This window comes from Ptychodera flava, chromosome 6, assembly GCF_041260155.1.
Source record: "Ptychodera flava strain L36383 chromosome 6, AS_Pfla_20210202, whole genome shotgun sequence".
NCBI classification, from domain to species: domain Eukaryota; kingdom Metazoa; phylum Hemichordata; class Enteropneusta; family Ptychoderidae; genus Ptychodera; species Ptychodera flava.
In genome coordinates, this window is record NC_091933.1 from 37,138,474 (window position 1) to 37,162,836 (window position 24,363).

A 24,363-nucleotide genomic window follows, 5' to 3' on the forward strand; every position below is an offset into this window, starting at 1 on the left:
CGGACGGATATGACCCAATCTATAAGCCCCCTGGACTTTATCCGTGGGGACAAAAAACTGTGTCACTGCATCCTTTAGGCAATATGAATACGATGAGAAACTAAATTGTTATTTTTCTTGACCTTATACATGGGAGTCTATGGAAAACTGCCTTATACATGGGAGTCTATGGAGGTGTAAACTAAAAAGTCCTCTAACACGGCCAATTCGATCGCATTGTGAAACAAATCGACGTGCATCTGTATGGGGTTGGGTACTATTCTTGTGCACAGTTTGAAAGAAATTGACCAGGGCATGTCTGAGAATATCTGCGTGACGGACGGACGGACGGACTGACATGACCAAACCTATAACTCCCCCAGGACTTCGTCCGTGGGCACTAAAAACAACGCAACAGTTGTTACAGCTACACCGGCGGTAGGTTCATATCCAGAGCCCCGTACGGTGTGCCGCCATCGCTTGAAAACAATCTCATAAACCTGGCTATATGGGCAACTGTGTATGGGCAGCTGGATGCTTGACTTCCCGGAGAAGGCGAGCTGTCACGTTCAAGCTCAGGATTATTTGTCGATCAAATTTCAGTAAATTTACCTTACCTAGATGAAACTTTTGTATGGCTGAAATTCGCCGAAGTTTGACAAAATTACATCGATTTTTCAGGTTCATATCCGACATTTTGAGTTTTGAGTGCAGACAGAAATAAGTTTTGAGGCAACATGGCTGCGACCCCATGTTGAACCCCTGTTGACCCTAGCCCTGCGTACGATGCTATTGTGCTACAGCTAACACACAGCATCGTACGCAGGGCTAGCGAGAGAGTTGCCGACATCGACGGTTATTTACGAGAAGTGAATAAAAGACTGTCATTTTTGGAAGCGATCGAGTAGCTGAGGTAGGCTGGGATACGACTTGGGCCCAAGAACGCTGAATTTCGGCAGTAATTTGGCTTTTTACGTCAAGTCCCAAAATGGATTTGAAGTCACCGACCCTACGCACGGGTCTTTGCAGGGCTGTGGTGAGCCGGGCAATTAGCTGTAGCGGAACACACAGCATCGTAAGCAGGGCTAGTTGACCCCAAGTGAAAATGTGTTCGCGATCAAATCTTCCTATATTTTTTTCAGAATTTTCGACAAAATCATTGCTTCTTAAATCTTTTGTAAAATATAAAATACTAAAATAAAAATGCGATGTGCCATGTCTCCAGATTTCTAAAATATCGTTCGTTGACCGTTCGACGGAATACTCATTTCGCAAACTTGTGACGCAGTTGAAATTCAATGCTGACCGCCAAATAATCTTAATGAGACGAGATCATTCTAGACATCCTCCAAATTATCCAACCATTCGCGTTAGAGTTCAGCTCGCTTAGAGTATCATAACATTCTTCGGCCTTCGTTTAGATCGACCCTAATCTCTCCCATTTAGGAAATAAATACACAAGCTACCTTGACAAAACTACGTGCACCATCCAGGACCAAACGCACTACAAATCTGTCTTGACGTCATCATCTCCTTACATGGTAATCGGCATACCGTATTTTTTAGCAAAGGAGACACAGAATACGTCGGAGTATTCAGTTTGAAAACGAATTACATTGTGTGATGTTGTCAAAAAAGGTAATGTTACTGCAGTGGTATAAATTACAAAACACATAAGTTCAAATCAGTTTATTTTGGACTGGCTTTACCCAACATTTCATATTGTTTCTTATGCCACATTGACCACGTGCTTGCTGGCGACCCCTTTACATGCAAATTTTGTGTCAAATGGTGTGTTCTCCTGGAAAAACAACGTACGATTTCTATATGAAGGAGGCGAAATTTGCCCTCAAAACTCGAAACCACCCCTTTATGGGGTGTACCTAGCTATTTTGAACGAGCTTCTCGAATCTGCAGCTCTATTTCGAAATGATGGTCTGGTTTTCTCAGCTCAAGGATAAGTGTTCTCCATCGCTGTGGGCATTACTATTCTCAATGGGGGTAGCAGTTTCCAGTCGTAATGTTTTTCATTGTGTCCGGGATATAAAACCTTTCCTTTTCACAATTTTACTTTGATTAACACTAGTCCACATCTTGTCAGCGATTAAACATGTTTCAAGTTTAAATGTTAAATTCTGGTCTCGAGCCCTCTTGTTCGACCAAACTGAAATTACCCCTCCCACTTTGGCTCGTCCGGTGGGTGTAGCAAGGGTCGTGCCATAGCACGGAAACGGAGGGTGCATTAATTGTTGCATTTCGATGCACATTTGATTATATTCAGAAGATTTTGTGGCAAAAACTCAGATAGAGAAGCATTAATATTCACATCTCACTTATTCAAGACTGGCTGAGAGCAGCACTTCCATTCAGTTAAACATGATTACGCCATTTATTATGCCAAGAAAGATGAAGCCAAGACATTTTGCCCTCCTGGTCTCCGCCAGAAATGGTTATACCTTACAGAGTTTTTCCCACGGAATGAAACAAATGTACTTGGCTGAGGCCCAAGTACAATAATAATATAAGCTGCTAGCAGCGATACCAGGGCCAAAGCAATCTAAGTTGGTAAAAAGACGTTAAACGTCATCAGAGTGATTCAAGGTCATCTCGGTTACGTGTTTATTTTTGGCAAAAAAGTTGTATTCCTTCTATTACCCTTTTCAACCAAATATCAGACCATTAGGTTTATTGGCCAGTTCCAAATAAGATATGTACATAATTAATGAGTTAATGACGTAATTAATAAGGGTTTTACATAGGTCCCTAGGACTATCTGTCAGTTATGTCTACAATAACTTGTTTTATCCCGTCAAGTCGACGTTCTTCAATGAGAGAAGATTTTCTGTATTTGTCAATGTTAAGTAGCAAAGTTAACGTTCGTTTTTAACCAAGCAAACCCTTGAAATCTCGAAGTCTTCTTCGAAGTCTTGTTCATCATCAATGCTGGGAAGCCTAACCTACTAAACAAACGATCGGAGCTGATCTCAAAATGTCGCCATGAAAATAGATACCTCCTGAGCAGCAAAAAGTTGCGATGTTACCGTAAGGAGCTGGAATGTTTATCAGCAAAGTAACCAAGTTGAGCACAATAGAAAGTTTTGAGCTTACACTATATAAATACTCAATGTAGACAAGAACTACTGCGAAAGACATGGGTTTAGGACTGTCCCTGTACCTCTGCTACTTTGGGCGCATAAGGTGAACGTCACGAATTGTTGTCAGACGAATATACTGAGAGAATTGATGGTTTAATCTTCATTTCTTTTCCAGATCAAATATGTTGAAAGAGTTTCTCCAGATCCCAACACAAACGGACCAATCTTGATATCTTGCATAGGTCTGTCTTCAATCGTTGGTGTATTGCGCCTGGGTACATATCTGACAAGCCAGCAGTGAAACGCGTCATGACCCGCATACAATTTCAGCAGCTGTCATTTATCGTCATTGGCCTGTTCAACCTCCTTGTTCCTACTCTTGTTCTTAGTTTTCCAGCGCTGGTGGTGGCTACGTTGATCATGGGTATCTTTGATGGTGTTTTGTGTGTATGCAGTTGCCTGTAGCTCGAGATATAGTCGGACAGAGCAATGCCAGTCAAGGAATCGGTTTCATATTGCTCACTATCGCCTTTCCCATGCTTGTTGGAGGACCTACAGCCGGTAGGTCTTCTTTGTTCCATTAATTTCATTGTTTTCTCAGGCTCAACTAGTACTAATTATAAGCAGAGACTTGCATGAATCCAAAGCAGACTCCTACACAGGCATAAAGTGCAAGACAATTCCGTTCAAAGAAATCACTCAGCTCAAAGTACGGGTAAGTTTAGTTCTTCAGACTGTTGTTTAAGTTCATGTCAGGACGCTAGTGTGAAGGTCAAATTTTCAGTTAACACAACAAGGATATATAATATGCATTATTATTCTTTGTAGGTCATCAATATAAATGTGGCTATATGCACAGGAGAGTTCTAACAAGCGGAATACTGTTATTTCCTTTCAAACATTTTTTCTCTCTACAAGGCAAACTTTACCACAGAAAGTATTTAGTATTTTCATTCAAACTGTGTTGCTGATTTGCTCCAGCAAGTAGACCCGGAACCAGATCCTTTTCTTGGAAAGGGGGACTAACCTGAAATGCTTAGGAAAGGGGGACTAACCTGAAATGCTTAGTGATGTCAAAATTGTCTGAAGGGAAGAATTTTCCTGACTGTCCAAGCTCTAAACGTTTCATTTCTAACTGTAGTCGACGTTCTGCTAATTCTCTTTCCTTTTCTTTTTCCTCTCTTTCTTTCTCTCTTTGTCTTTCTTCCATTTGTAATCTTTCCTGCCTATCTTTCTCTCTGTCTTTTTTCCAATTGTAATCTTTCCTGCCTATCTTTCTCCCTGTGTCTTTTATCCATTTTTAATCTTTCCTGCCTATCTTTCTCTCTCTGTCTTTCTTCCATTTCTAATTTTTCCTGTTCTAATGCCTGTCTCTCTTTTTCCATTTGTAATTCCATTTTCTTAAGTTCCAAATTTGCCTGTATTTCTAATTCCAATTTTCTGAGTTCAAAGGTAGACTCGGGCTCATAATCTTTCAAGGTGGATTCCTCAAATTGGCCTAAATTAACTAAATGTTTTGCAATATTGTACTGTATTTCCCTCTTGCGCATAGATCTTTTGACTTCTACTTTAAGGAAATTGGCCAGTGTTATGAGATTGTCTTTTCTGCGGGAATCAAATGCGTCCTGATCAAGGTCATCCATAAATTCGTCTGGCTTGAATTCCGCCATGATTGAATTTCGCTGAGTTCACAGTATACAGTAGTTTTGAAAAGGCTGGCAAAATGTTGTCAAACGGCTCAAAATATTCGTATCCCGGACGAGCCCCCAATTTTGTTACGTGAAAGAAAACGAACAAAAGGTGAACTCAGCAGTTTCCGTGTAAAACGAAATTTATTACAAAATAAAACTAATTTCTAAGTCAGGGATAGAATACAAACTGTAAAAGTGTACAGACTACTTATCTCAGCTGGGACGGCAAAGCTCCAGTCTCAGAGTTGTAACAGTCAGTCGGATGAATGAACAGTCCTTTGGCTTGCAGGCTTGAAGTTGCACAAAGTCCACAGTATAAATCCAGCTTTGGCAGTGAAGGTCTTGAAAAGTCTTGAAATTAATACTGCTGGAGTTTCCAAAGACTTGAAGTAACACGCAAGAGACACGATCCCAAAATGTCTGACTGCAAGCTGTGCACGTCCCTATTTATACCCATGTGCTTACATAAGAGCACATAAGAACAATCTAGAACTTTTATTGACATGCTAATTACTGTTCTAAAATTATCTCTCTTACACAACTAATTAAATTTCCAGAACATTCCAAACACCACTAATTGAATTCAAGGTTGTGAGGTCGTTAAGGGCAGTGACCTTGAGAATGTTCTAGACTAATTAAACTCAGGTCATGATGAGTATGTAGGGGGGGTGACATACATAACACCTGTGACAATTTTTGACTTAGCATTCATTGCCATAACATTATTGGTTATGATTATTAAAATATCATCCGTTGCTTCTTTTGCTCATCCAGAAAAATCCGAAAAACAAGCATGTTTTGCACGCCTGAATTTTTTTTTCTGAACGTTTGTCAGGTAGAAGCATAGGTTAGCGAAGGGATATACTACGAAACAACGAATATTACGGTGTATTCCGTCTACTTTTAAGAAACAGCTATTTTTCATGTATTTGGCAGGTCTAATTTATGACATCACCGGCTCATACAACCTAGCATTCATCCTTGCCGGAATTCCTCCCATACTTGGAGCTTTGATAATGTGTTTTGTGAAGCTGAAACCTGTAAAGGATGAAGGCGGAGAAGGAGGAAATACAGAAAACATACCTTTACGTGATGTCACTGACAACGACGGAGATGAAAATGTCAACAGGCTGCCTTTAAGGTTTATCGACCAACACCCGGTAGAGATGGCGAACTAGTCGACAATCCGCGCCATCGCCGTGAGCCGATAGTTGAAGGCCGAGCTCCAATTGCTAGTATTAGCGAGGTTGACGAAGATAATTGACATTAAGAAATAGTCCTCTCTATCAGTAAAATGAGTGCAAAAATATATCAGACAGTCAAATATCTGCAACATTATGTCTTCATCAGGTCATTTGGTGAATGTAAGAAGTGAAACAGTGCATGGACCGACACTTTAAAGTACATGTAGGCGTATACTATATTATCCGATAATTACTGATTTTGCGTGGAACACGATTGGAACTAATTTGGCATAATTGGATCTTCGTATTTTTCAAATTTCTCAACAATGGTAGGTGCCATATCTCTGAATGTTGCAATATTACAAAAAAAGAAAAGCAAATGAGCTTACATTTGCAGATTTTAAAGACATTAGTTCACCATCCAATTATCCCAAATTAGTTCCAATCGTGTTGTGGATGTTTTTTCTACAATCTAGAACGTGGTACATACATGTATAACATTAGCAAAATATTTCCCTTTGGAATATTTTACGATAATTTCAAATTTGTTGTACATTTTTTCCATATTTTCTGGATGTAATCGTTGTTTGTTTATATATCATCGTACATAGTGACAGTAGGTTCATCCAGCCTCTACACCAAATTATGGTAGAAACACCTGTGTTCTTTCATTTTGTTTACAGAGATCTGCATTATATTAACGTTAAGGTCATTAAATGACAAACAACGAATAATTTCTGACATACGTCATCAAAAGTACCCAGATGTTCGTACCTGTGATGCGTCAAGTGTCCGTAATATTCGGTGAAAACTTTAAACAACAAATGACCTTTTGTCAACAAAGAATATTAATGATGATTTTTTGTTCAGGCAAACCGTCAAGTCGTCATGAATCAAATTAATTTTGTTTCGTTTGTACGCCATTGTCCCACGTTTAACAGGAAAGAGTATTTCATTTTTGATGATATAAAAAGCATTTGTTTGGTTCCTTATTCATAGACGAGATTATTCTTCTTTTATAACAGAAGTAATGCATACTATACACAAAGTACTGAAATATAAGCCCCTCCTATAGCTCCCTTATGGTACGTATCTTTGCCATTGTCAGTAATGTTTACAATAATTTGTTCTTCCCGTCAAGTCGACATTCTTCCAATGAGAGAGGATTTTCCGTATTTGTCAATGCTAAGTAGCAAAGTTAACGTTCGTTTATAACCAAGCAACCTCTTGGAATTTCGAAGTCTTCTTTCATTGGAGTACTCCTCTGCCGCAATGAATTCCTAAACCGACTTTGTACGCCTAACAAGCACTGTTAAGCACAAATATTCAGACGATGCCCCTCGTTACGAATGACCTGATTGATTAAAATGCGTGTTTTATGGTTCGCCGATCTAAATCATGTCAACGCTTGTTGAGAATACACGAAAAGCGAATTTACAATGATGTATGCGAGGTGAAATATTAGTATTGACGTGTTCGCGTAACCTATGGTGCCTTAAGCCGTCCAAGTCTCGAGAATGTATTCGAGAAGGATAATTTATAACTGCGAACGCAACGTGGTTCACCGTAAAGTTTTCAAATATAACAATATCAGTCATCAGGTATTTGATACCCCAGACCATAATTTATAGGAATCGCCGGCGAATGTTGAAGTATTCAGATAATACAAGTTTATTTATTCAGATAATACAAGTGTAACCCATGGTTACTTTGACATCGATTTCTGTATTGCTATATAACGAAACTTGCAAATTTCCTTTTATAGAGGGCGCTTTTTAGTTTGTGTTTATTATGCTAATCAGTAAGTTGTACGCAACATAAACAACTAAAAACAAAGTTTTGAGCAGTATGTGCACTGTAGTTTATGTCGACATTATTCAGCCATTACAATACTTACCTGTCTACAGTATGATTTGTAACACAATGATTACAGTATATCAGTAGGTTTCAGTACCTTCTGTAATATATACAGTGAGAAATTCCACTTTCGTATTCCAGATGCTGTTATCATGTGAAGCGCAGTGTTTTGAAAATCGCGCGAGTGAAAGGGTTGTTTCAGGTATCATTGTTTGCATTATAAACCATCAAAATGACATGCTTTATTTCTATATTGTACTCTCTGTATGATATCAGTAGTCAGGAACGTATATTTTGTTTGCATTTTAACAAACTTTAGTATATTTTTGAAGAACTCATTTGGCGTATGAATTTCAAAGAGTTGTCTGGTTTTTCAATTTAAAGGGACAATCGAAAATTGTCCGTGGTCGTTGCGCAGTGTTGGTTTTCAGTGCAGGTCGTGTAAACGTGTGCGTAGTTGTTTTGAAGTCTAAACGTGGCAACAGCGTAATTTTGACTGTAAAGAGATGCCATAGTGTGGACTTTGAAGCTGCAACTTCAGTCGAGTGTTGGTAACGTGTTCAACATTAGAACGATGAAGTTTGGTGTGCTGTAGTGTTCATTTAGTCAAGTTATGACGAGTTTGGAACTCCAGTTGTGATTTGAGTTGCATTGTCATTTGCTATGCATGGACCGCCACACTGAGAAGCCGTACTCGTATAAAGACAGAAAGTGAACTGTTTCTCGTCGCTAGAAACTGTGAGTATTTGTGCTAGAATTTTCTGACTAAAGTGCCAGATGTTGTACATTTAAGCCAGAACTGTTGAAGTCTCTGTGAGAAGTTTCTGCAGAACTATTCTGTCCTAGAGTTACTCTGTATTCGAACTCTGAGATTGTATTCGCCGTGTAGAGTTGTGAAAGTCATCGTCGCTGTTATTGTATGCTGGACTAGACTTTGCATAATCAGAATACCAGCGTACCAGATGTTGTGCAATGCGGTTTATGCAAATAGAGTCGTCTGTGAGCAGAACGAATTCATTACTGCTGTCGTGAGAGTTTCAGAAAGAACTGTAAGCTGTCAGTACCATTCCGTACATTTCATTGGCATCGCATAGTGTTCCTTGAGCCGCCACCTTGGACAACATACAGAAAAGTTTGGTCAACGGTGGAGTGATGCCGTGCTGATTGAGACAAATTTGATGTAACTGTGAAAACATGCTTTCATTTGAAAGATATTTTTGAGGGTGCGTAGTACAAAGAAAACACCGAATTTCCTTGGTGAATATTTATTTCTATGATCTGTAGTTTGTCAGCGTACATGTCACTTCAGTGTCAATAGTTTACTAAGCATTCATTATGTGTATTTTTGATTATAAGTGAACAGAGAAATTGAGAAATCTATCCGTGTTTATTTGTAGAGACGATACTTTTGAGAATAGTTTGTAACAGTGGTTTAGATCATTGTATAAAACTATTGTGAACACAATTATAAAAAAAAAGCAATTGTGCTGAACATTGGAAGTTGAAGTATTTGTGAACAGTTATTCACTATTTGGAGAATGGTTTGTAATAGAGTGGTTCAGACCATTGTATAAAAAATATGTGAACGGAATATGAAAGTAATATATAGTCATTTTTGATTTTCACAGTATAATTTGTATCGAGTGTTTTTGTTACCCTGCTAATGCTAATGTATGAGTGCTCTTCTGACATGAAATCATGGTGCCGCAATGCTATCTGGGACTCCGTTAAACAAATAATTTGTGATAGCCAAGATAGTTTCTGGTTTCGGCTAATTTGGCATTTTCAAGGTATAAAATTGTGGTTGGTGTCAAATTTGGGGTTGTTAGTATTCTTGGGCTACACAAGTTTATTTGATAATTAGAACACTTTTTACCCTATCTGCGAATTGCTTTACTCCATACATGATGGTAAGTTAGCATTATCACAAGGGGCAAAATGTCGAGGAAATAAAGGAGGAATAAAGAATGGCATTTTTCAAAAACCTCAAAATCGTTGGCTTTAAAGCCCCCGAGACGATGCTCCAAAATGTAAAGTATCAGCATACAGCCAAATTTTGTATTCAGTAATAACAACCTCAATTTCGTTTTTCACGGCGATGCAATATGACTGTGCTGGTGAACGCTACGCTTACCTATACGGTGCACAGTTGTAAATAGTTTTTGGGTTTCACCTTGTTTAAATGAGAGGCGAGGTATGATATAATTATCAGGGCAGGTACAATTTTCGGGAAAGCAATTTGTCAAGTTACCTGACTTCTTGTCAAAATCTTTCTGTTATTTTCACAATACCCTACAATGCTATAACATACTACTCTGGCGCTGAATACAGTAGTTCACCTGGATGGTTGCAATGTTGGGAATAAAAAAGTGTAAGGTTTGTTTCTCATAAAATCGGTTCCGCGTTAAAAGGGCGTCAAGTTATTAAAGGCGTTAGTCGAGGATAGTATAAAGGACATCTCTAGTTGCTTTGGAGACCCCAAGATACTCACCAGACAGTAAACAGACTTACTACTTCATGTGGATTGTTGAGTCATCCTGTCTTAGAGAGTTGTTCCGATAAAGTTGAAACCTGTAACCACAACGTACATTCGAAGTCCAGAGTGAAAGTAGAGAAACTGAATTTCGTCAACTTGCAGTTCTAATAGTAAGTCCGATGCTCTGTCCAACTATGAGATCATAGTGACATTTGCAGTCCTAATATTAAGTCCGATGCTCTGTCCAACTATGTGATCATAGTGACATATTTTGTGATCACCACCGTCCTTTCGGTTTTACTGAATACACTTTGGCATAGCTCAGCTGAACTCAAGCAGGTTAACGTCAGTCTGATCTTTGACTCTTAGAATACACGTTTTGTGTTGTTTTGCACGTCACTGGTCTCGCTCTCGTTAACATGTCCCAGAGCTGACCTCTTTTTTTCTGTTTTGACCACCCCTCCCAAGATCTAATTACATACATTTCAACAAAAAATTAGATTTTGGAATTTCACCAAAGTGTTGATATTCTATACATTATTGTCTACGAGGAAACAAGAATAAATTTATTACGATACAAACTAGCTAAATCTGTGCTTTTTGAGATGTTTGATAATTGATATAAATGTACAATGTGTTTGAAAGAGTAGATGTGAATAACAAATCGATATTGGATTTTCATCCAAGTGATTATTTGTAAAGTTCAAAAAAAATCATTGAACTTCAAAGGTCAAATGGGAATTATAAGTAATTAAGATATTATTGATGCGGACTGTGACATCTGGGGGAGAGACACTGTTTTTTATGCATGGAAATCGGGGAGAGTCACTCTTTTCTGGCAAAATTTTGAAGGGTCACTATTTTTCACCCGGGGCTTAATGTGCAATGGGTTAATGAATCAAATCAGATGATTTTTTGGGGTGGGTCATATTTTACGATTGATGAATTTAGGGGTGGTCAAATTTTATAAATTTAATTTTGAGGGGGTTGCTTTTGCATTTTATTTGTAGCTTAAATTCAACCGACCTCCCCCTCCCCGTAAAAAACGAATGCTCCCTAAAATAATTGGTATAAAATTTCAATACCGAAACAATGCTCATCAATGTACTCTACATAAATGAATACAACCCACTTCTTGCACTGAAAGACAAACAGTAGTCCCCCGATCGATCGATAGAGTATTGTAGTGTAAAAAGGTAGAAATATGTTAAAGTTTGAAGTGAATTTGTTTTTGCTGAAGGAGGAAGTTGAAACTTTACAAGCGTGCACAGTCGTAAATAAAGAAGCATTGTGTCCTATTGCTGAGACTTGAATAGATGCTTGGACTTGTGTAAATATACGTACGTCATCTGAAATCAGTTACCCGGATTAGCACCTGTGTTTATTTTCCTTTCATAACGAAATAGCCCTGTAGTGCGTTTCATCGAGCGTGGTCTTTAGCATTATCGTGTTGAGAGTCCGTACTCAGCGAAGAAAACTGGCAGCCATGATACGCCTACCACCTCAATATATTGAATAGATAGGGTGCCGCTGCGTATCATTCAGAAAGAGCTGCTGTAGGCCTAAGTCAGTTAAAGCCGCACTTTTCAATCCCAGGTTCTCGCATTGAAGTTTAGTGGAGTTCTCCTTCTTGTCAAACGCTTGGCCAGTATGATGTTTGATTTCCATAACATTAATTACACAGACTGATCTCAATCTTTTGTCACCATTTGCTAATCCTGCAAACAGAGTTTATACAAGCGTTTTATTGACGGTCGGTTCAAACTGCCAATGATCATTGATTCCCCAACACCAACGCTCAAATTTCCAAAAAACTGTCTTCAAGTCGCGTTAGAATTTGAATATAACCACAGAGTTCGATCGGCAGCAGCTTCGTGCTGACCGCTTGACAGTCTATCTACGTTTTTGAGGCGGAGAAGTCTAAAAAGTATCATTTTCTGGAGCGTGTGCCCACCTGTTTCCTGTCCACTTACACAATGAACGCCCCCTTAGCTTGGCGCACTTTTAAAGGGAAGTTCCGCCTTTAGGTGGGACGCGCCTTAGAGGGACAGATATTCGGACCCTCAAACTTTCACAGTTCCTTTCTGATATACCCACTTGTGAGGATTCATTTTAAAACTCGTAGTGAAAGAAAACTTTTCACCGTCTTACTTTGTCGAAAATCGACAATTTTATTTTTCACCATTGGGATGGTGGTCATTTTAAATTTCAAATATCTATAAATCTTGGGCAATTTCAAATGTCCCTTTGTTTCCCGATTTTTATTCTTGATTTTGACATGGAATGGTTAAAAGACTCATTGAGGAAAGTCTGAGCAAATGTTCGAGGCGCATATCACCTTAAGATAGAATGCGCCTCGGTACAGAAATTCATTCTCGCGAGCCAGAGCATAATATTTCCGCTCCGCTGACCTACGCAAAAATCAAGCTCTGACAGATTACGCGGGAAACTGCGCGGAAGTTTGAATGGGGATTAATTAATTATTCAGTAAAGGGGCGCGTATTTACGACGATGCAGAAATTTAGACGCTCAAAGTCTCCATTATTTTTCTAGCCTACCGCTTGTGGGGGCTCATTTTAAAGCTCTTGTTAAAAGAAATGTTTTTACCGTCTTAGTTTTCCCCATAAAGTTAACACAAGGATGGCAGCCATTTTGAATTTCAAAACATTGGTAAATACCGTGGATGATTTGTTTCTCTAGTACTAAAATTTGCACCGTGACCCCCTTATTTAATTCTTGATTTTGAAAGAGAATGGTTGAAAGTTTCCTTAAGGAAAGTTTAAGTAAGAGATTAAGTCTTCCACTTTCGAGGCGCGTACAGATACAAAATATTGAAAGTTTATCTCGGAAACCTTGAAAAGATTAGACGAACTGTCACATCTAGTTTGCATCATACTTTAAGAACACCTCACTCTAGTTCATTCTACAACAATGATACATTTTTTTCCTTTTTTATTGCCATTAAAATAGTATTCAAAAACTTTCTTTGTATACAAAAAATATTGTCACAAATAGAAGACATTTTCAAATGTTCCAAGATTTGGCGTGAAATTCCCCTATACGTGATACATGACGATTATTAACGAATATAATAACATTGTCACCACATGAAAGTTGACATGATTTTGCTTCTCAATTTTTGTGAGTTCCTCCAATCAGTCGTCAGCGTAAACTTAAACTTGGAAGGAGGCTAACCTATTGTCATTTTCCAAAATTAGGAAAACTGAAGCAAGAAAAGGGTGATTTTTAGTAAAACTTAGATTTCATTTTGAAAGAGTTGCTGCTTAATTGGTAGCCGGCCATTGCATCGACAAATTTCGCACAGAGATTCAAATAATCTCTGATTTACACTAGTAGTCTCCTGAGCATACTGAAAAACGCTCTATTTCATTGTTCTATAGTTCAAACAATACTTTTTGTGACATCCAGGGAAGAGATTATATTTGAATCCGCACTTAAAGTAATTGTAACATGCATACAGTATGTAAAGTTCCTTGTGTTGTTAAATCTATTACTTCAAAACGCTGCATTATGTCATTGTAGATTTAGATGACGATTGTAATTAACGTATTCACATTGTCCATAGGACTAACCATACTTTGATACAAATGCCAACTAACACCAGACACACTATTTCTCTCTCATATTGATACGCAGTGGATGAAATGGTGCTTTTAAAGCTACCTTGACTGAATTTCTTTTTCATCAGTACGTTGCAATGTCTGACAAGCGAAACCTATTTAGAATAATCAAAATCTAACTTTCTGGGAGTCATAAATTCCTTTACAATCTCGTTGGTGACTTCAGCTCTCTTCTCTCTGTGTTTTCTAATCAGTGGCTGCAGTGTGTCGATGAGTACCTTCTTCAGCTCACCTGTCAGTAGCTTGCCACTCGTGTAGTCCTGAAGATTCCAATCAAGACATACATTTAACAACACCACTTTTCATTATATGTGAGTCAGGAAACAGAGGCATGGAACTGTATTGAAAAGGTGTAGATGACTATTGTTTCCTGGAAATGACTTAGTGAAAATAAATTTTGTCCGATTCGGAATCGCAGTGAAATCTCGGCTTTATAAAGTTGGTGTGATATATCGCGCTGACATACATTTAATTCTGTGGTGATTCGGTATCCATGACTCTATATTGCTAGGAAACTCACCTGTTTCAATTGTTGCAATTTCTCATCATCTTCCATGAAGAACTTGAGATACTGATATGAAATGTCAATCTCACAGTCTCCTCCTTTCTCTCTGTGTTCCTCTACGGTAGCTCCTCCACCAGAATAGGCATACTTTTCTATCTAGCAAACAGAAACAGTACAGGGTATAAGTACAAAGTTCGGTTCAGTATCAACACAATTCAAAATGTCTTCGGCGTTATATAAGTAACACGATGTGAGGAGATGAGATTTGGATCGAAAAATATCGCTCCAGTGGTTATCTAAGCGAGCGAGAATAGGTTTGTAAAAAGTAAATTCCCTAATAGGCATTATATTATATTTAAGATAATTCGCGCCACGAAAGTAAAAGCCTTAAACTTTTGCTCAAACTTTCACCAAGATATATTCCAACATTCTCTTTGAAAATCAAGAATAAAAATTGGGGTCACCGTGCAAATTTTAGCACTGGAGAAACAAATAACCCAAAATTACCGATATTTGAAATTCAAAATGGCCTCATCCCTGTCATCTCTTTGGAGAATAATAACATTTCGAATTTGGAAAAACAAATCCGGCGAAAAGTTTTCTGGCACCAAGGGCTTTTGAGCACCAACAAGTGGTATATCAGCAAATAATCATAAAAGTTTGAGCGTCCGAATAATCTGTCCCTGAGGCGTATTATAAACCACAGTTAAAGTAGAATGCCCCTGGGGGGGGGGGCAGATATTCAGACTCTAAATTTTCTACAATTTTTTCTGATCTACCACTTGTAGGACTCATTTTAATAAAGCTCTTTGGGAAAGAAAAATTTTTCACCGTCTTAGTTTTCCAAAACTCAAACTTTAATTTCCCCCATAGAATTATCACAGGGATGGCAGCCATTTTCAATTTCAAATTTGTTTTCGCTAGTTCGAAACTTTGCATGGTGACCCCCGATTTTTATTGTTGATGTGGTAAGAGAATAGCTAAAAGTTTCATTTAGGAAAGTTTGAGGAAAAGTTTAAGGTCTTTCACTTTTGAGGCGCATACTACCTCAAGGAACGTCCACCAGCTTTAAAGAAATTCATTCGCCATAATGTCAAAGATATATATATCAAGGTGAACGTTAAGAAAACACGATGCGAAAATATTTGCGACAGGGTTTGCGATTTTTTAAAAATCGGACTAGGCAAAAATACCAGCGCTGATTGGGATTTTTCCCGGCCAGAATTGAATTTTAGGGGTTGGAAAGAATTACAACAAAGATTAGCAGTCGTAAATTCACACAATGTTGACTCATGAAGTTGAAGCACCTCTTATAACAATAACCTGGGCAGGTATTAAATGACGTCTGATCATCTACCACGATGTAAGGAACATGCAGTCAGTATGGCTCTCCGCAACTCTGGCTACGGAGTTATTCTGCATGGCTATAAAATCGATCGCAACCACAGACTGCCCACTTTTTTTCTGATAAAATCCTGACCTGACATATGCAATGTAAAAGCTTGCACCACGTTTGATCGATGAGTTAATAAATAACTTTGCGATCGACGGTGCGGACATTTTTGGCATGTAGTAATTTTTTTCAGATTGTATGTTACGAGCGTAGTCTGCTGAAGTGAAAATGAAGAATGACATGTCCTTTGTCACTTCCTAAGTGTTCCTATCTCATTACTGTTCAAGTTTATTAACACGATACACATTTTACATTCACAGATTTTCAAATATTCGAATCGGGGTTGGTAGAATCTGACTTGTGAAATTTACACATTCACATGTTCTGCCGTAACAACTTTGATTTACTCGTGTTGCCAAGTAGAATCTGACTTGTGAAATTTACACAAGGTAGAATCTGACTTGTGAAATTTACACGTTCAAGAAATCTGACATGTTCTGCCGTAACAACTTTGATTTACTCGTGTTGCCAAGTGAGCTATGATACGGCAAACAAAGTGGTCACCTACCCCGTCAGTGTTGTACAAAGCAACTTAGCTTAGCAGGGATTAATGCAATTTTAGCGCCTTGATACTATAAATTTTTACTTATTTATTCTGCATGCGAACAGTATAGTTCACTGTGAAAACGCATCTGTTCGAAAATGTTCAAGAAAAAATACATACAATTTAATAATATTTGGATGGTAAGTTTAAACGTTCCCTCCTTCCATCTCCCTTCTCTGGCGAATTTTGGAAGTAGAGATCATCGAGTTTCACTTACTTTTGTTTTGATATCCGCATCAGAGTCCGTGAGGAAGATTGAAGATGTTGGGTCACTAGCACTCATCTTTGTTTGAGCGCCTTGTAAAGCCGGGAAGAATTGGGAGTGGATGAGGGCCGGCTTTGGATAACCGAGTTTCGGGGCTGCATCTCGTGTCATTCGAAAATACGGATCCTGCCAGCGAGTGAAGCAGAATAAATAAAGGATTAAAACAACAACAAAAACAGTAAATAGTTTGTCGTGAAATGTCAATCAAAATCAAAATCGATTACCGTCAGAAGAGTACAGTAAATGTGACTGACCCATTCTGTGTAACCTGTCATGCAGAATCTGTGTTTGATTTGTCACCAAAAATGCCATGAAATGCGGTAGAACTTTGCAAGCCTGACGTCATATGGATTTATAGTTTGTACTCTAATTGGTGGTTACGCCTTTCCTCAATTCTACTTTTTTTGCCTGCCGTTTGTACGGGGACAATCAGTTTGAAGAGAAAAAAATCCTTTATTTTCACAAAACCTCATGCGTTTCAGTGGCATTCTTTTTCATGTTGGCGAATTTTATTTAGTGTTTTATGTCGTGCATAGTGCGTCGTCTGCAAGAATTAGGCTACTGATTAACTTTATTGTTATTGAAAAGACGTCTACTCAATGATAGGATAAAATGTTTACAGTTACAGAGTTTACACAAATGTCGAGACTTCAATTGTAGGTCTTCCAATTAAATCTGGTATTATGTTTGTCAGAAAGCCTTAAAGGTGACAAGATGTCTGATAAAACAGTCGATAGCCTGTCAAACGTTGTATGTCATCATGTACAAATTCCATTGAAACTAACAGGTGCAGTTCGGCCTGTCCGAATTGATTTGCTTGCCCCGGCCTCTTGATTTCAAACCCTGCACAACAATACACGAATCACTAATGCACAAATGTGTTTCAAAGTAAAATTCTACATCACTAGAAACAAGGGAAGGGATGGGCTGGTGATTTTCGAAAAGGGGATGAATAAAACAGCAGACCTTTCCTTGATTGAATAACCAAAATTGTTGATCACCCGCTTCTCTGTGAATTAAGAGAAGAGACTCTCCCATTCAGAACTACCATTACATGTAATGGGAGGAGCAGCTTCTGGTAATGAGTACATTTATTTTTGTCAACGCTCCCTATGGAAAAGCCAATTCTTTGTCCAGTCAATACGCATGTATGTGTTGTTAGTCAACAGCGTCATTGTAGAAAATCCAATTGACTGCACATACCATATATGTTATGTTACTAAATGAATTAATAGGTATTGAAATATTACACAGGCAGACAGCAGGACACTCTTGTTCCTTCATTAAGGCAGAATACGTCTCGGAGACAGATATTCGGACTCTCAAATAATGGCAAATTGCAAAACTTTTCTGGCCTTTAACTCGTGGGAGCCCACTTTAAAGCTTTTGGTTTTAGAACAATTTTTAAGGTCTAAGCATTTCAAAAATCGAAAATTGTATTTTTCTCATCATAAAGTTCACTGAGGTGGTGGCCATTTTGAATTTAGAATATCAGTAAATGATGATAGGTAGTTTGTTTGTCTAGCTCCAAACTTGTCACGGTGACCCCTGATTATGGTTGATAATTTTATTTAGAAAAGTTTGAGCGAAAGTTTAAGTCTTTCACTTTTGAGGCAATTAGTAACTTAAAAGTTGCTGAAGTACACTCTCTTCTCTCTCCATCGCATCCTCCGATTGGCTAATCAAGGCAGCCATCTTCTTCTCCAGGCAACTTCTGCTCAGTACAGCACCGCTCGGCGAGCTGGCATAACCTGTTGGCTACTTGTTGACAATAGTCTTCCTTTCATAGTGCTGCTTGTGTGTGTATACGTGTGAGCCTTTCAATCGCGTCGCTGCGGAAGAATGCGCCTCGTAAGGTAGAACGCGCCATTGGACAGATATTCGGACTCGCGCACTTTTTACAATTCTTTTCTGACATACCACTTGTGGGGTTCATTTTAAAGCTCTTGGTGTAAGAAATTTTTTTCAACGGCTTAGTTTTTCGAAATTCGAAAATTTTATTGTTCTCCATAGCGTTAACACAGGGATAGCGGCCATTTTAAAATTTAAATATCAGTAAATCTTGGGTTATTTGTTTCTCTGGTAGCAAAATTTGCAAGGTGACCCCCGATTTTTATTCTTGATTTTGAAAGAGAATGTTTGAAAGATTCCTTAAGGAAATTTTGACCGAAAGTTTCAGTCTTTCACTTTCGAGGCGCATACTGCCGTAAATGCTGTTGTTGTTGGTTTCGCATGAGAAAGTCAGGGGTATATGTATTTCACAAACATCACGACTTGGAAAGCTGCCAGAGGATAAATATCTGAAATATTTTACTTTACACTCTTGACATTTCGAGTGCTATGGGTCATAAAGGATTATGCTTTTTATCAATAAAATCTGGTAAGATTAATATGTCTCCTAAGCTGAATTTACATCTCGGCTGATTCCAAATGACGTCGAGGTTCTGTAAATCACGGCAAAATAGATTTATCGGAAAATATGTGAACAAGAGATAGCGAAAACGGTTCGTTGTTACAATTGAGTGGCTTATCACGGAATCACTAAAATTCCATGTTGACGGGTCCAAACACAAACCTTAGTAACATACCTGACAGTTGCAAAATAGACTTTAAGGTAGAATGCGCCTCGAGGACACATATTCGGACTCTCAAACTTTTACAATACTTTTCTGATCTACCACTTGTGATGACTCATTTTGAAGGCATTGGAGAAAGAAAAACATTCACGGTCTTAGTTTTTTGAAAATCGACGTTTCTATTTTCCCCCATAGAGTTACCAAAGGGATGGCGGCCATTTTGAATTCCAAATATCGGTGAATCTTGGGTAATTTGTTTCTCTGATACCAAAATTTGCACGGTGACCCCTGATTTTTATTCTTGATTTTAAAAGAGAATGGTTGAAAGATTCCTTAAGGAAAGGTTTAGCAAAAGTAGAAGTCTTTCACTTTCGAGGCGCATACTACCTTAAGGACGAATTTCTGTCGACACAGGCGACACTCTCTTCACAAACAAATATGATCGCCATAGCGTTATTCAACAATCATTCAAACCAAATTGTGTCGAATGAGCAATGTCCATGGGAGCTATTATGTGCTTGAAAAGATACACTGCAGGTATTTGAAAGCATTTCGTTTTACCGTTTTAGTAGAAATAATGCAAAACAGATCAACTTTTGTTGTGGAGTGTTTAGATAAGCGTGGCAGATACTTTTAGAACTTTCGGTTTCTCTGAATTTCCGCAATAGGGTAGCAAGTCTTTCAGTTTCTAGGTTCACTAGACAAGTAAATATGGCAACGTCTAAAGCACAAAATCAGAAACATTCGAAGTAACTAACTGCCAAGCTATGATATTTACCTGATCAATTGCACAAGGAATGAGACATGCTATATCTGTTTTCCCGCCAAATATTTGTGGAAAGGAATTGCTGAACGACGGTGCCGCCTGGATAGCGGGAAAGCTGATTTTACCTACACAATTGAAAAATATGACATTTTATATTTGATGAAATAATAAAGAAAAAGGTTGAAATGTTACTGCGTTTAATGTGTTATTGCAATTGGTTCGATTTTTTCTCGACAATGCTGTAGACTGAGGAAAAAGAGCATCATCTTCTGCTCACATCGATGGCAGTTGACGACGTTTGTTGACAGTGCACGTTGCTGTAAATGTTCCTGTTCACTGTATGATTTTTTTACTGTCAGAAAATTTCTGCAATCTTATCTGTAATGGATTCCAACTAAAGCCACCGTTTTGTCGAAAGGAAAATTTTAATTTTGTGACTTCTTGACTTTCATCTCTGGTCTGATGGGTAACATAAATCATCACCCCTGAGGAACGAAAATTAAGGTAAGTATAAAATTTTTTGTTTTAATTTTTGTAAAAATCTCTACCGGTAAATTATTCAGTTTAGAGCTGCTGTTTAAAGATAACTCCTATACCCCTTACTCACCAATACTATCGCTGTCGTTAAACCCAAATATAGCTCTGACTTGGCTGAAAGTGACGCAGCGTTGGATTCGCAACATATTCATGTAGAAGTCGCTGGATGACCTGTGTCATGACATAAAAAATGTAAATCTCACCTTGGAGTATTCGCAAATCATGGGTTATATCTATCGTTAATAAAAACAACTCACGAAATCAAGGCACTTACACTAAAATGGAGGAAAATGTAGCATCTCTACTTTACTATACCCTATGTTATCTCTTATAAAGAAATTGCTGTAATGCATTTGAAATTAAAGAGCAGATTCTGTATATCAGCATTTGAGAAGTCTTATACATGGTAATCCAATATTGGCTATATCATTTTCGCATCACCTCTTCATGATATTATTGATACGTACCCGATATAATCGATGTCAGAAAAGATAAAAGTTTTTTTGATGTCGAACCCACAGGCTATGATATCCTTGGCGTTCTCATAGGCAAGTCTGTGAGCCTCTTCAATACTCAAGTCTCTCCATAAAAATTTCTCATCGTCTGTCATCTGGATCACCAAGGGAACATCGAATGTATCCTGAAGATATCTGATAAAAAAGATCCCTATTACGTCCAATATGTATGCATGTATGTATGTATGTATGTATGTATGTATGTATGTATGTATGTATGTATGTATGTATGTATGTATGTATGTATGTGTGTATGTGTGTGTGTGTGTATGTGTGTATGTATGTATGTATGTATGTATGTATGTATGTATGTATGTATGTATGTATGTATGTATGTATGTATGTATGTATGTATGTATGTATGTATGTATGTATGTATGTATGGATGGATGGATGGATGTATGTATGGATGTATGTATGGATGTATGGATGCATGTATAAATGCATGGATGCATGGATGTATGTATATATGTATATATGTATGTACCCACCCAAAAACAAACACCAATTTCTTTCTAATTATGGCATTGCCTGTTGCATCATCAAACACACTGCACTATCTCTAAGGTATAATGCGCTTTAGGACAGATATTTGGACTCTAAAACTTTTACACTACATGTTTGTCTACCACTTGAGGTGGCCAATTTGAAACTCATTAAGTAACTACAGTTTTCACAAGCTTTTTTTTTGATAATCGACAACAATTTTTCACGATAGAGTTAACACAGGGATGGCGGCCATTTTGAATTTTAAGTGTCGAGAAATATTGCCATGGGTATTTTGTTTGTTTAGCACGGCGACCCTTGATTTTCATTCTTGATTTCGAAAGAGAATGATTTAAAGTTCTCTTACGGAAAGTTTTAGCAAAAGTTTACGTTTTTCAATTTCGTGGGCTAAGGCGCGTTTTCTGCCCAAAATTAATAAACAGTTTAACGATCCAGACACCTTAACACTTTAGACTCACTCACTTCGTAAAGATGAATGGGATCAGATGACCAAGATGCATTGCTTCGGACGATGGACCTCTCCCTGTGTACAGAAAGAATGGTTTGCCCTGCTCGTATGAATCAAGAATTTGACTCAGGTCTCTGTAAAAATGGAAAAAAAAACAGAACTGTATATCAGTGCAACATAAATCATAAACTGTTATGCAAATATCCATAGTCTGTGACAATCTCCATGTTCTTCAATAGCTTCTTGCTTCATAATTTTAAATGCTGAAATATATATCCATCGGTACTAAAATGTATATTAAATTTCGAAAAGTCTTAAATGTTCAAAATTAGTGAATGTTACAGCTAACTTGGAAGAAACGTTTATGTATCTCCACGATTTTTGCCTGCATGTAAAATGTAGTTCTTACTACTCCCGAAATCATCCCCAAATATCCAGTATTCAACTAGTCCTTGCAGCATGTGATGTACAAACACCTTGTTGAATTGACAACAGAATTTTAGTCTCAACTAGAATTTATTTATCGACAATGAATTGCTTATTGTACACAGTATTTGTGTTTGTAAAGCCACTTCTTTGTATTTAAACTTACTTCAAAAAGGAGAAAACGGCTGGCTCATTCAAGAATACGATTAATGACAATTTTACCGACAGTATATCTATTGATCTTCAAAATGTCATAACACGTTAAGTTGCCAGACTTGTTGATCGTGTCCAGAGCTGACGTCATCTTTCGTCACATCATCAAATGTTTCTTGATGGAAACAGTTGACGTAATTAAGTCAATTTTGAACACTTGACGAGCGAAAGGGTCACCTTGGATGGAATTTCAACATTATCTCATAACTTACCGCTGCGAGAAGAAAATTTCTCGTTTAAGTAAGTGATGAAGAGGCTTGCCAGTCACCTTTTCCATTCTTTGCAATAACTCTGGCTCAATTTTCTGGCTTCCAAAGCGGGCTGTTTGAGATATAAAACAAATTGGGTTATTTTGGACCTAATTTATACCTCGGCGAACAGTATACATACATAAGCTTATTGACTGTCCATCAGAAGCAGTTCTTCGAACTCGGGAAATAAACTTATTGAGGGTGACAAGTCCCTCTAGAAACAATCGCAAAGCTGTTACTCGAATATATTAAGTATCGTCAGTCTGTGTTGAAAGTTTCTGAAGAGTTGAGAAGTGTTCTCCGCTAGCATTGGCCTCGGTCGTCGAAGTCACCGTGCTATATTTGATCACATTTTCTTTGATATACGAACTCGTAGATGGCGCTTTCACACTCATCCATATAATAAATGCCCGACTTGTTACAAATCAAAAAGTTTTAACCGGTTTCTTTCTCATTGGATGTACCATCTTCTCTATACTAGGAGGCTCCCCCGTGCAAGCGAATGAATGATGACCTCAATTCTTTCCAATTGCTTTCGAATGATAATGGTCCTGAAACTTTTTGAGTATTTTTTCATTTCTGTCCATAGTCAGAATTACATGAAAACTTGTAACTTACTGATAAGTTTATCGTAGTCAACACCCTTTGCCGATTTGCTAGTCACAGTCCATGGATCAACAACGTCTCCACTTTCATTCTCCACATCTTCCCCTTCCACTGAGGGCGACTGTTCAGGTTTTGGTGTTTCGTTTTCAGCCATGGCTTCACAACAAGACCGTTCACTACAAAGCCGAACTGTCGAGTTTCTTCACTGGCTTGGTGGCTATGACGTCCCGTGTGCGGTACACAACTACACGGTCTTTTATACCGGTTAGGGAAGCAGATAGGAGCGATGCACTGTGGGAATAGTCGCACAAGCGCACAATCTGGTGATTATAGTAGCTGGCAAGGCTGACGAAATTTCTGTGTCACTCACCGGTCTCAAAATATTGCGTCAGCCGTACAGAAAGCAAAAGGTCGAAAAGCGCCAGTGGCCTTGTGTTTACCAATCGCTTTTATTTGGCCACATCGTGCGTCCCTCGAACCCCGTCAAATTGATCAAGATACTACGATAACGGATTGACAAGTCTGACGACATTCCATTGAAACTAAGCTGACTGTTGAAAGGGATGGCATACCTACTGGTACCCTGGGGCTGGTACCTTCGCACAGACCTGGACGATGCGTCTACAGGTCGTTACGAGGTCACATAACACATCAGGGTTAAACGAACGAAATTCCACATGCACTATACCTTTCCTTTGTTCACCTGAAATGTAAGGAATTAAGGAAAATTTACCTTGACAACGACATTGTTTTTCCTTGCACTTTATTAGTTTGTTCTCATTCAAACGAGTTGGCTGTGAGGTCACAAAAGTGTACATAGGTATTTCA

General features: G+C 38.2%; 1 protein-coding gene across 1 annotated transcript; it reads right to left on the minus strand.

Annotated features, from left to right (window-relative positions):
* Positions 1–13,217: 13,217 nt before the first annotated feature.
* On the minus strand, positions 13,218–24,158 carry LOC139135660 (tryptophan--tRNA ligase, cytoplasmic-like). Its single transcript, XM_070703191.1, has 9 exons — positions 23,548–24,158; positions 22,891–22,999; positions 22,054–22,173; positions 21,037–21,219; positions 20,640–20,740; positions 20,045–20,157; positions 16,643–16,816; positions 14,444–14,584; positions 13,218–14,183 (listed from the first exon to the last, which is right to left on the minus strand). Exons 1-9 carry the CDS (start codon positions 23,687–23,689, stop codon positions 14,019–14,021), a joined length of 1,248 nt encoding a protein of 415 aa, XP_070559292.1. The 5' UTR covers positions 23,690–24,158; the 3' UTR covers positions 13,218–14,018.
* Positions 24,159–24,363: the final 205 nt, after the last annotated feature.

Excerpts from the sequence above, each read along its gene's own strand:
- LOC139135660 (XM_070703191.1), bottom strand. The coding sequence starts at position 23,689 with ATGGCTGAAAACGAAACACCAAAACCTGAACAGTCGCCCTCAGTGGAA. Across the intron at positions 23,000-23,547 it reads TGACTACGATAAACTTATCA|CCCGCTTTGGAAGCCAGAAA; the intron begins GTAAGTTACAAG and ends TATCTCAAACAG. Across the intron at positions 16,817-20,044 it reads TTCCTTGTGCAATTGATCAG|GATCCGTATTTTCGAATGAC; the intron begins GTAAATATCATA and ends ACTCGCTGGCAG.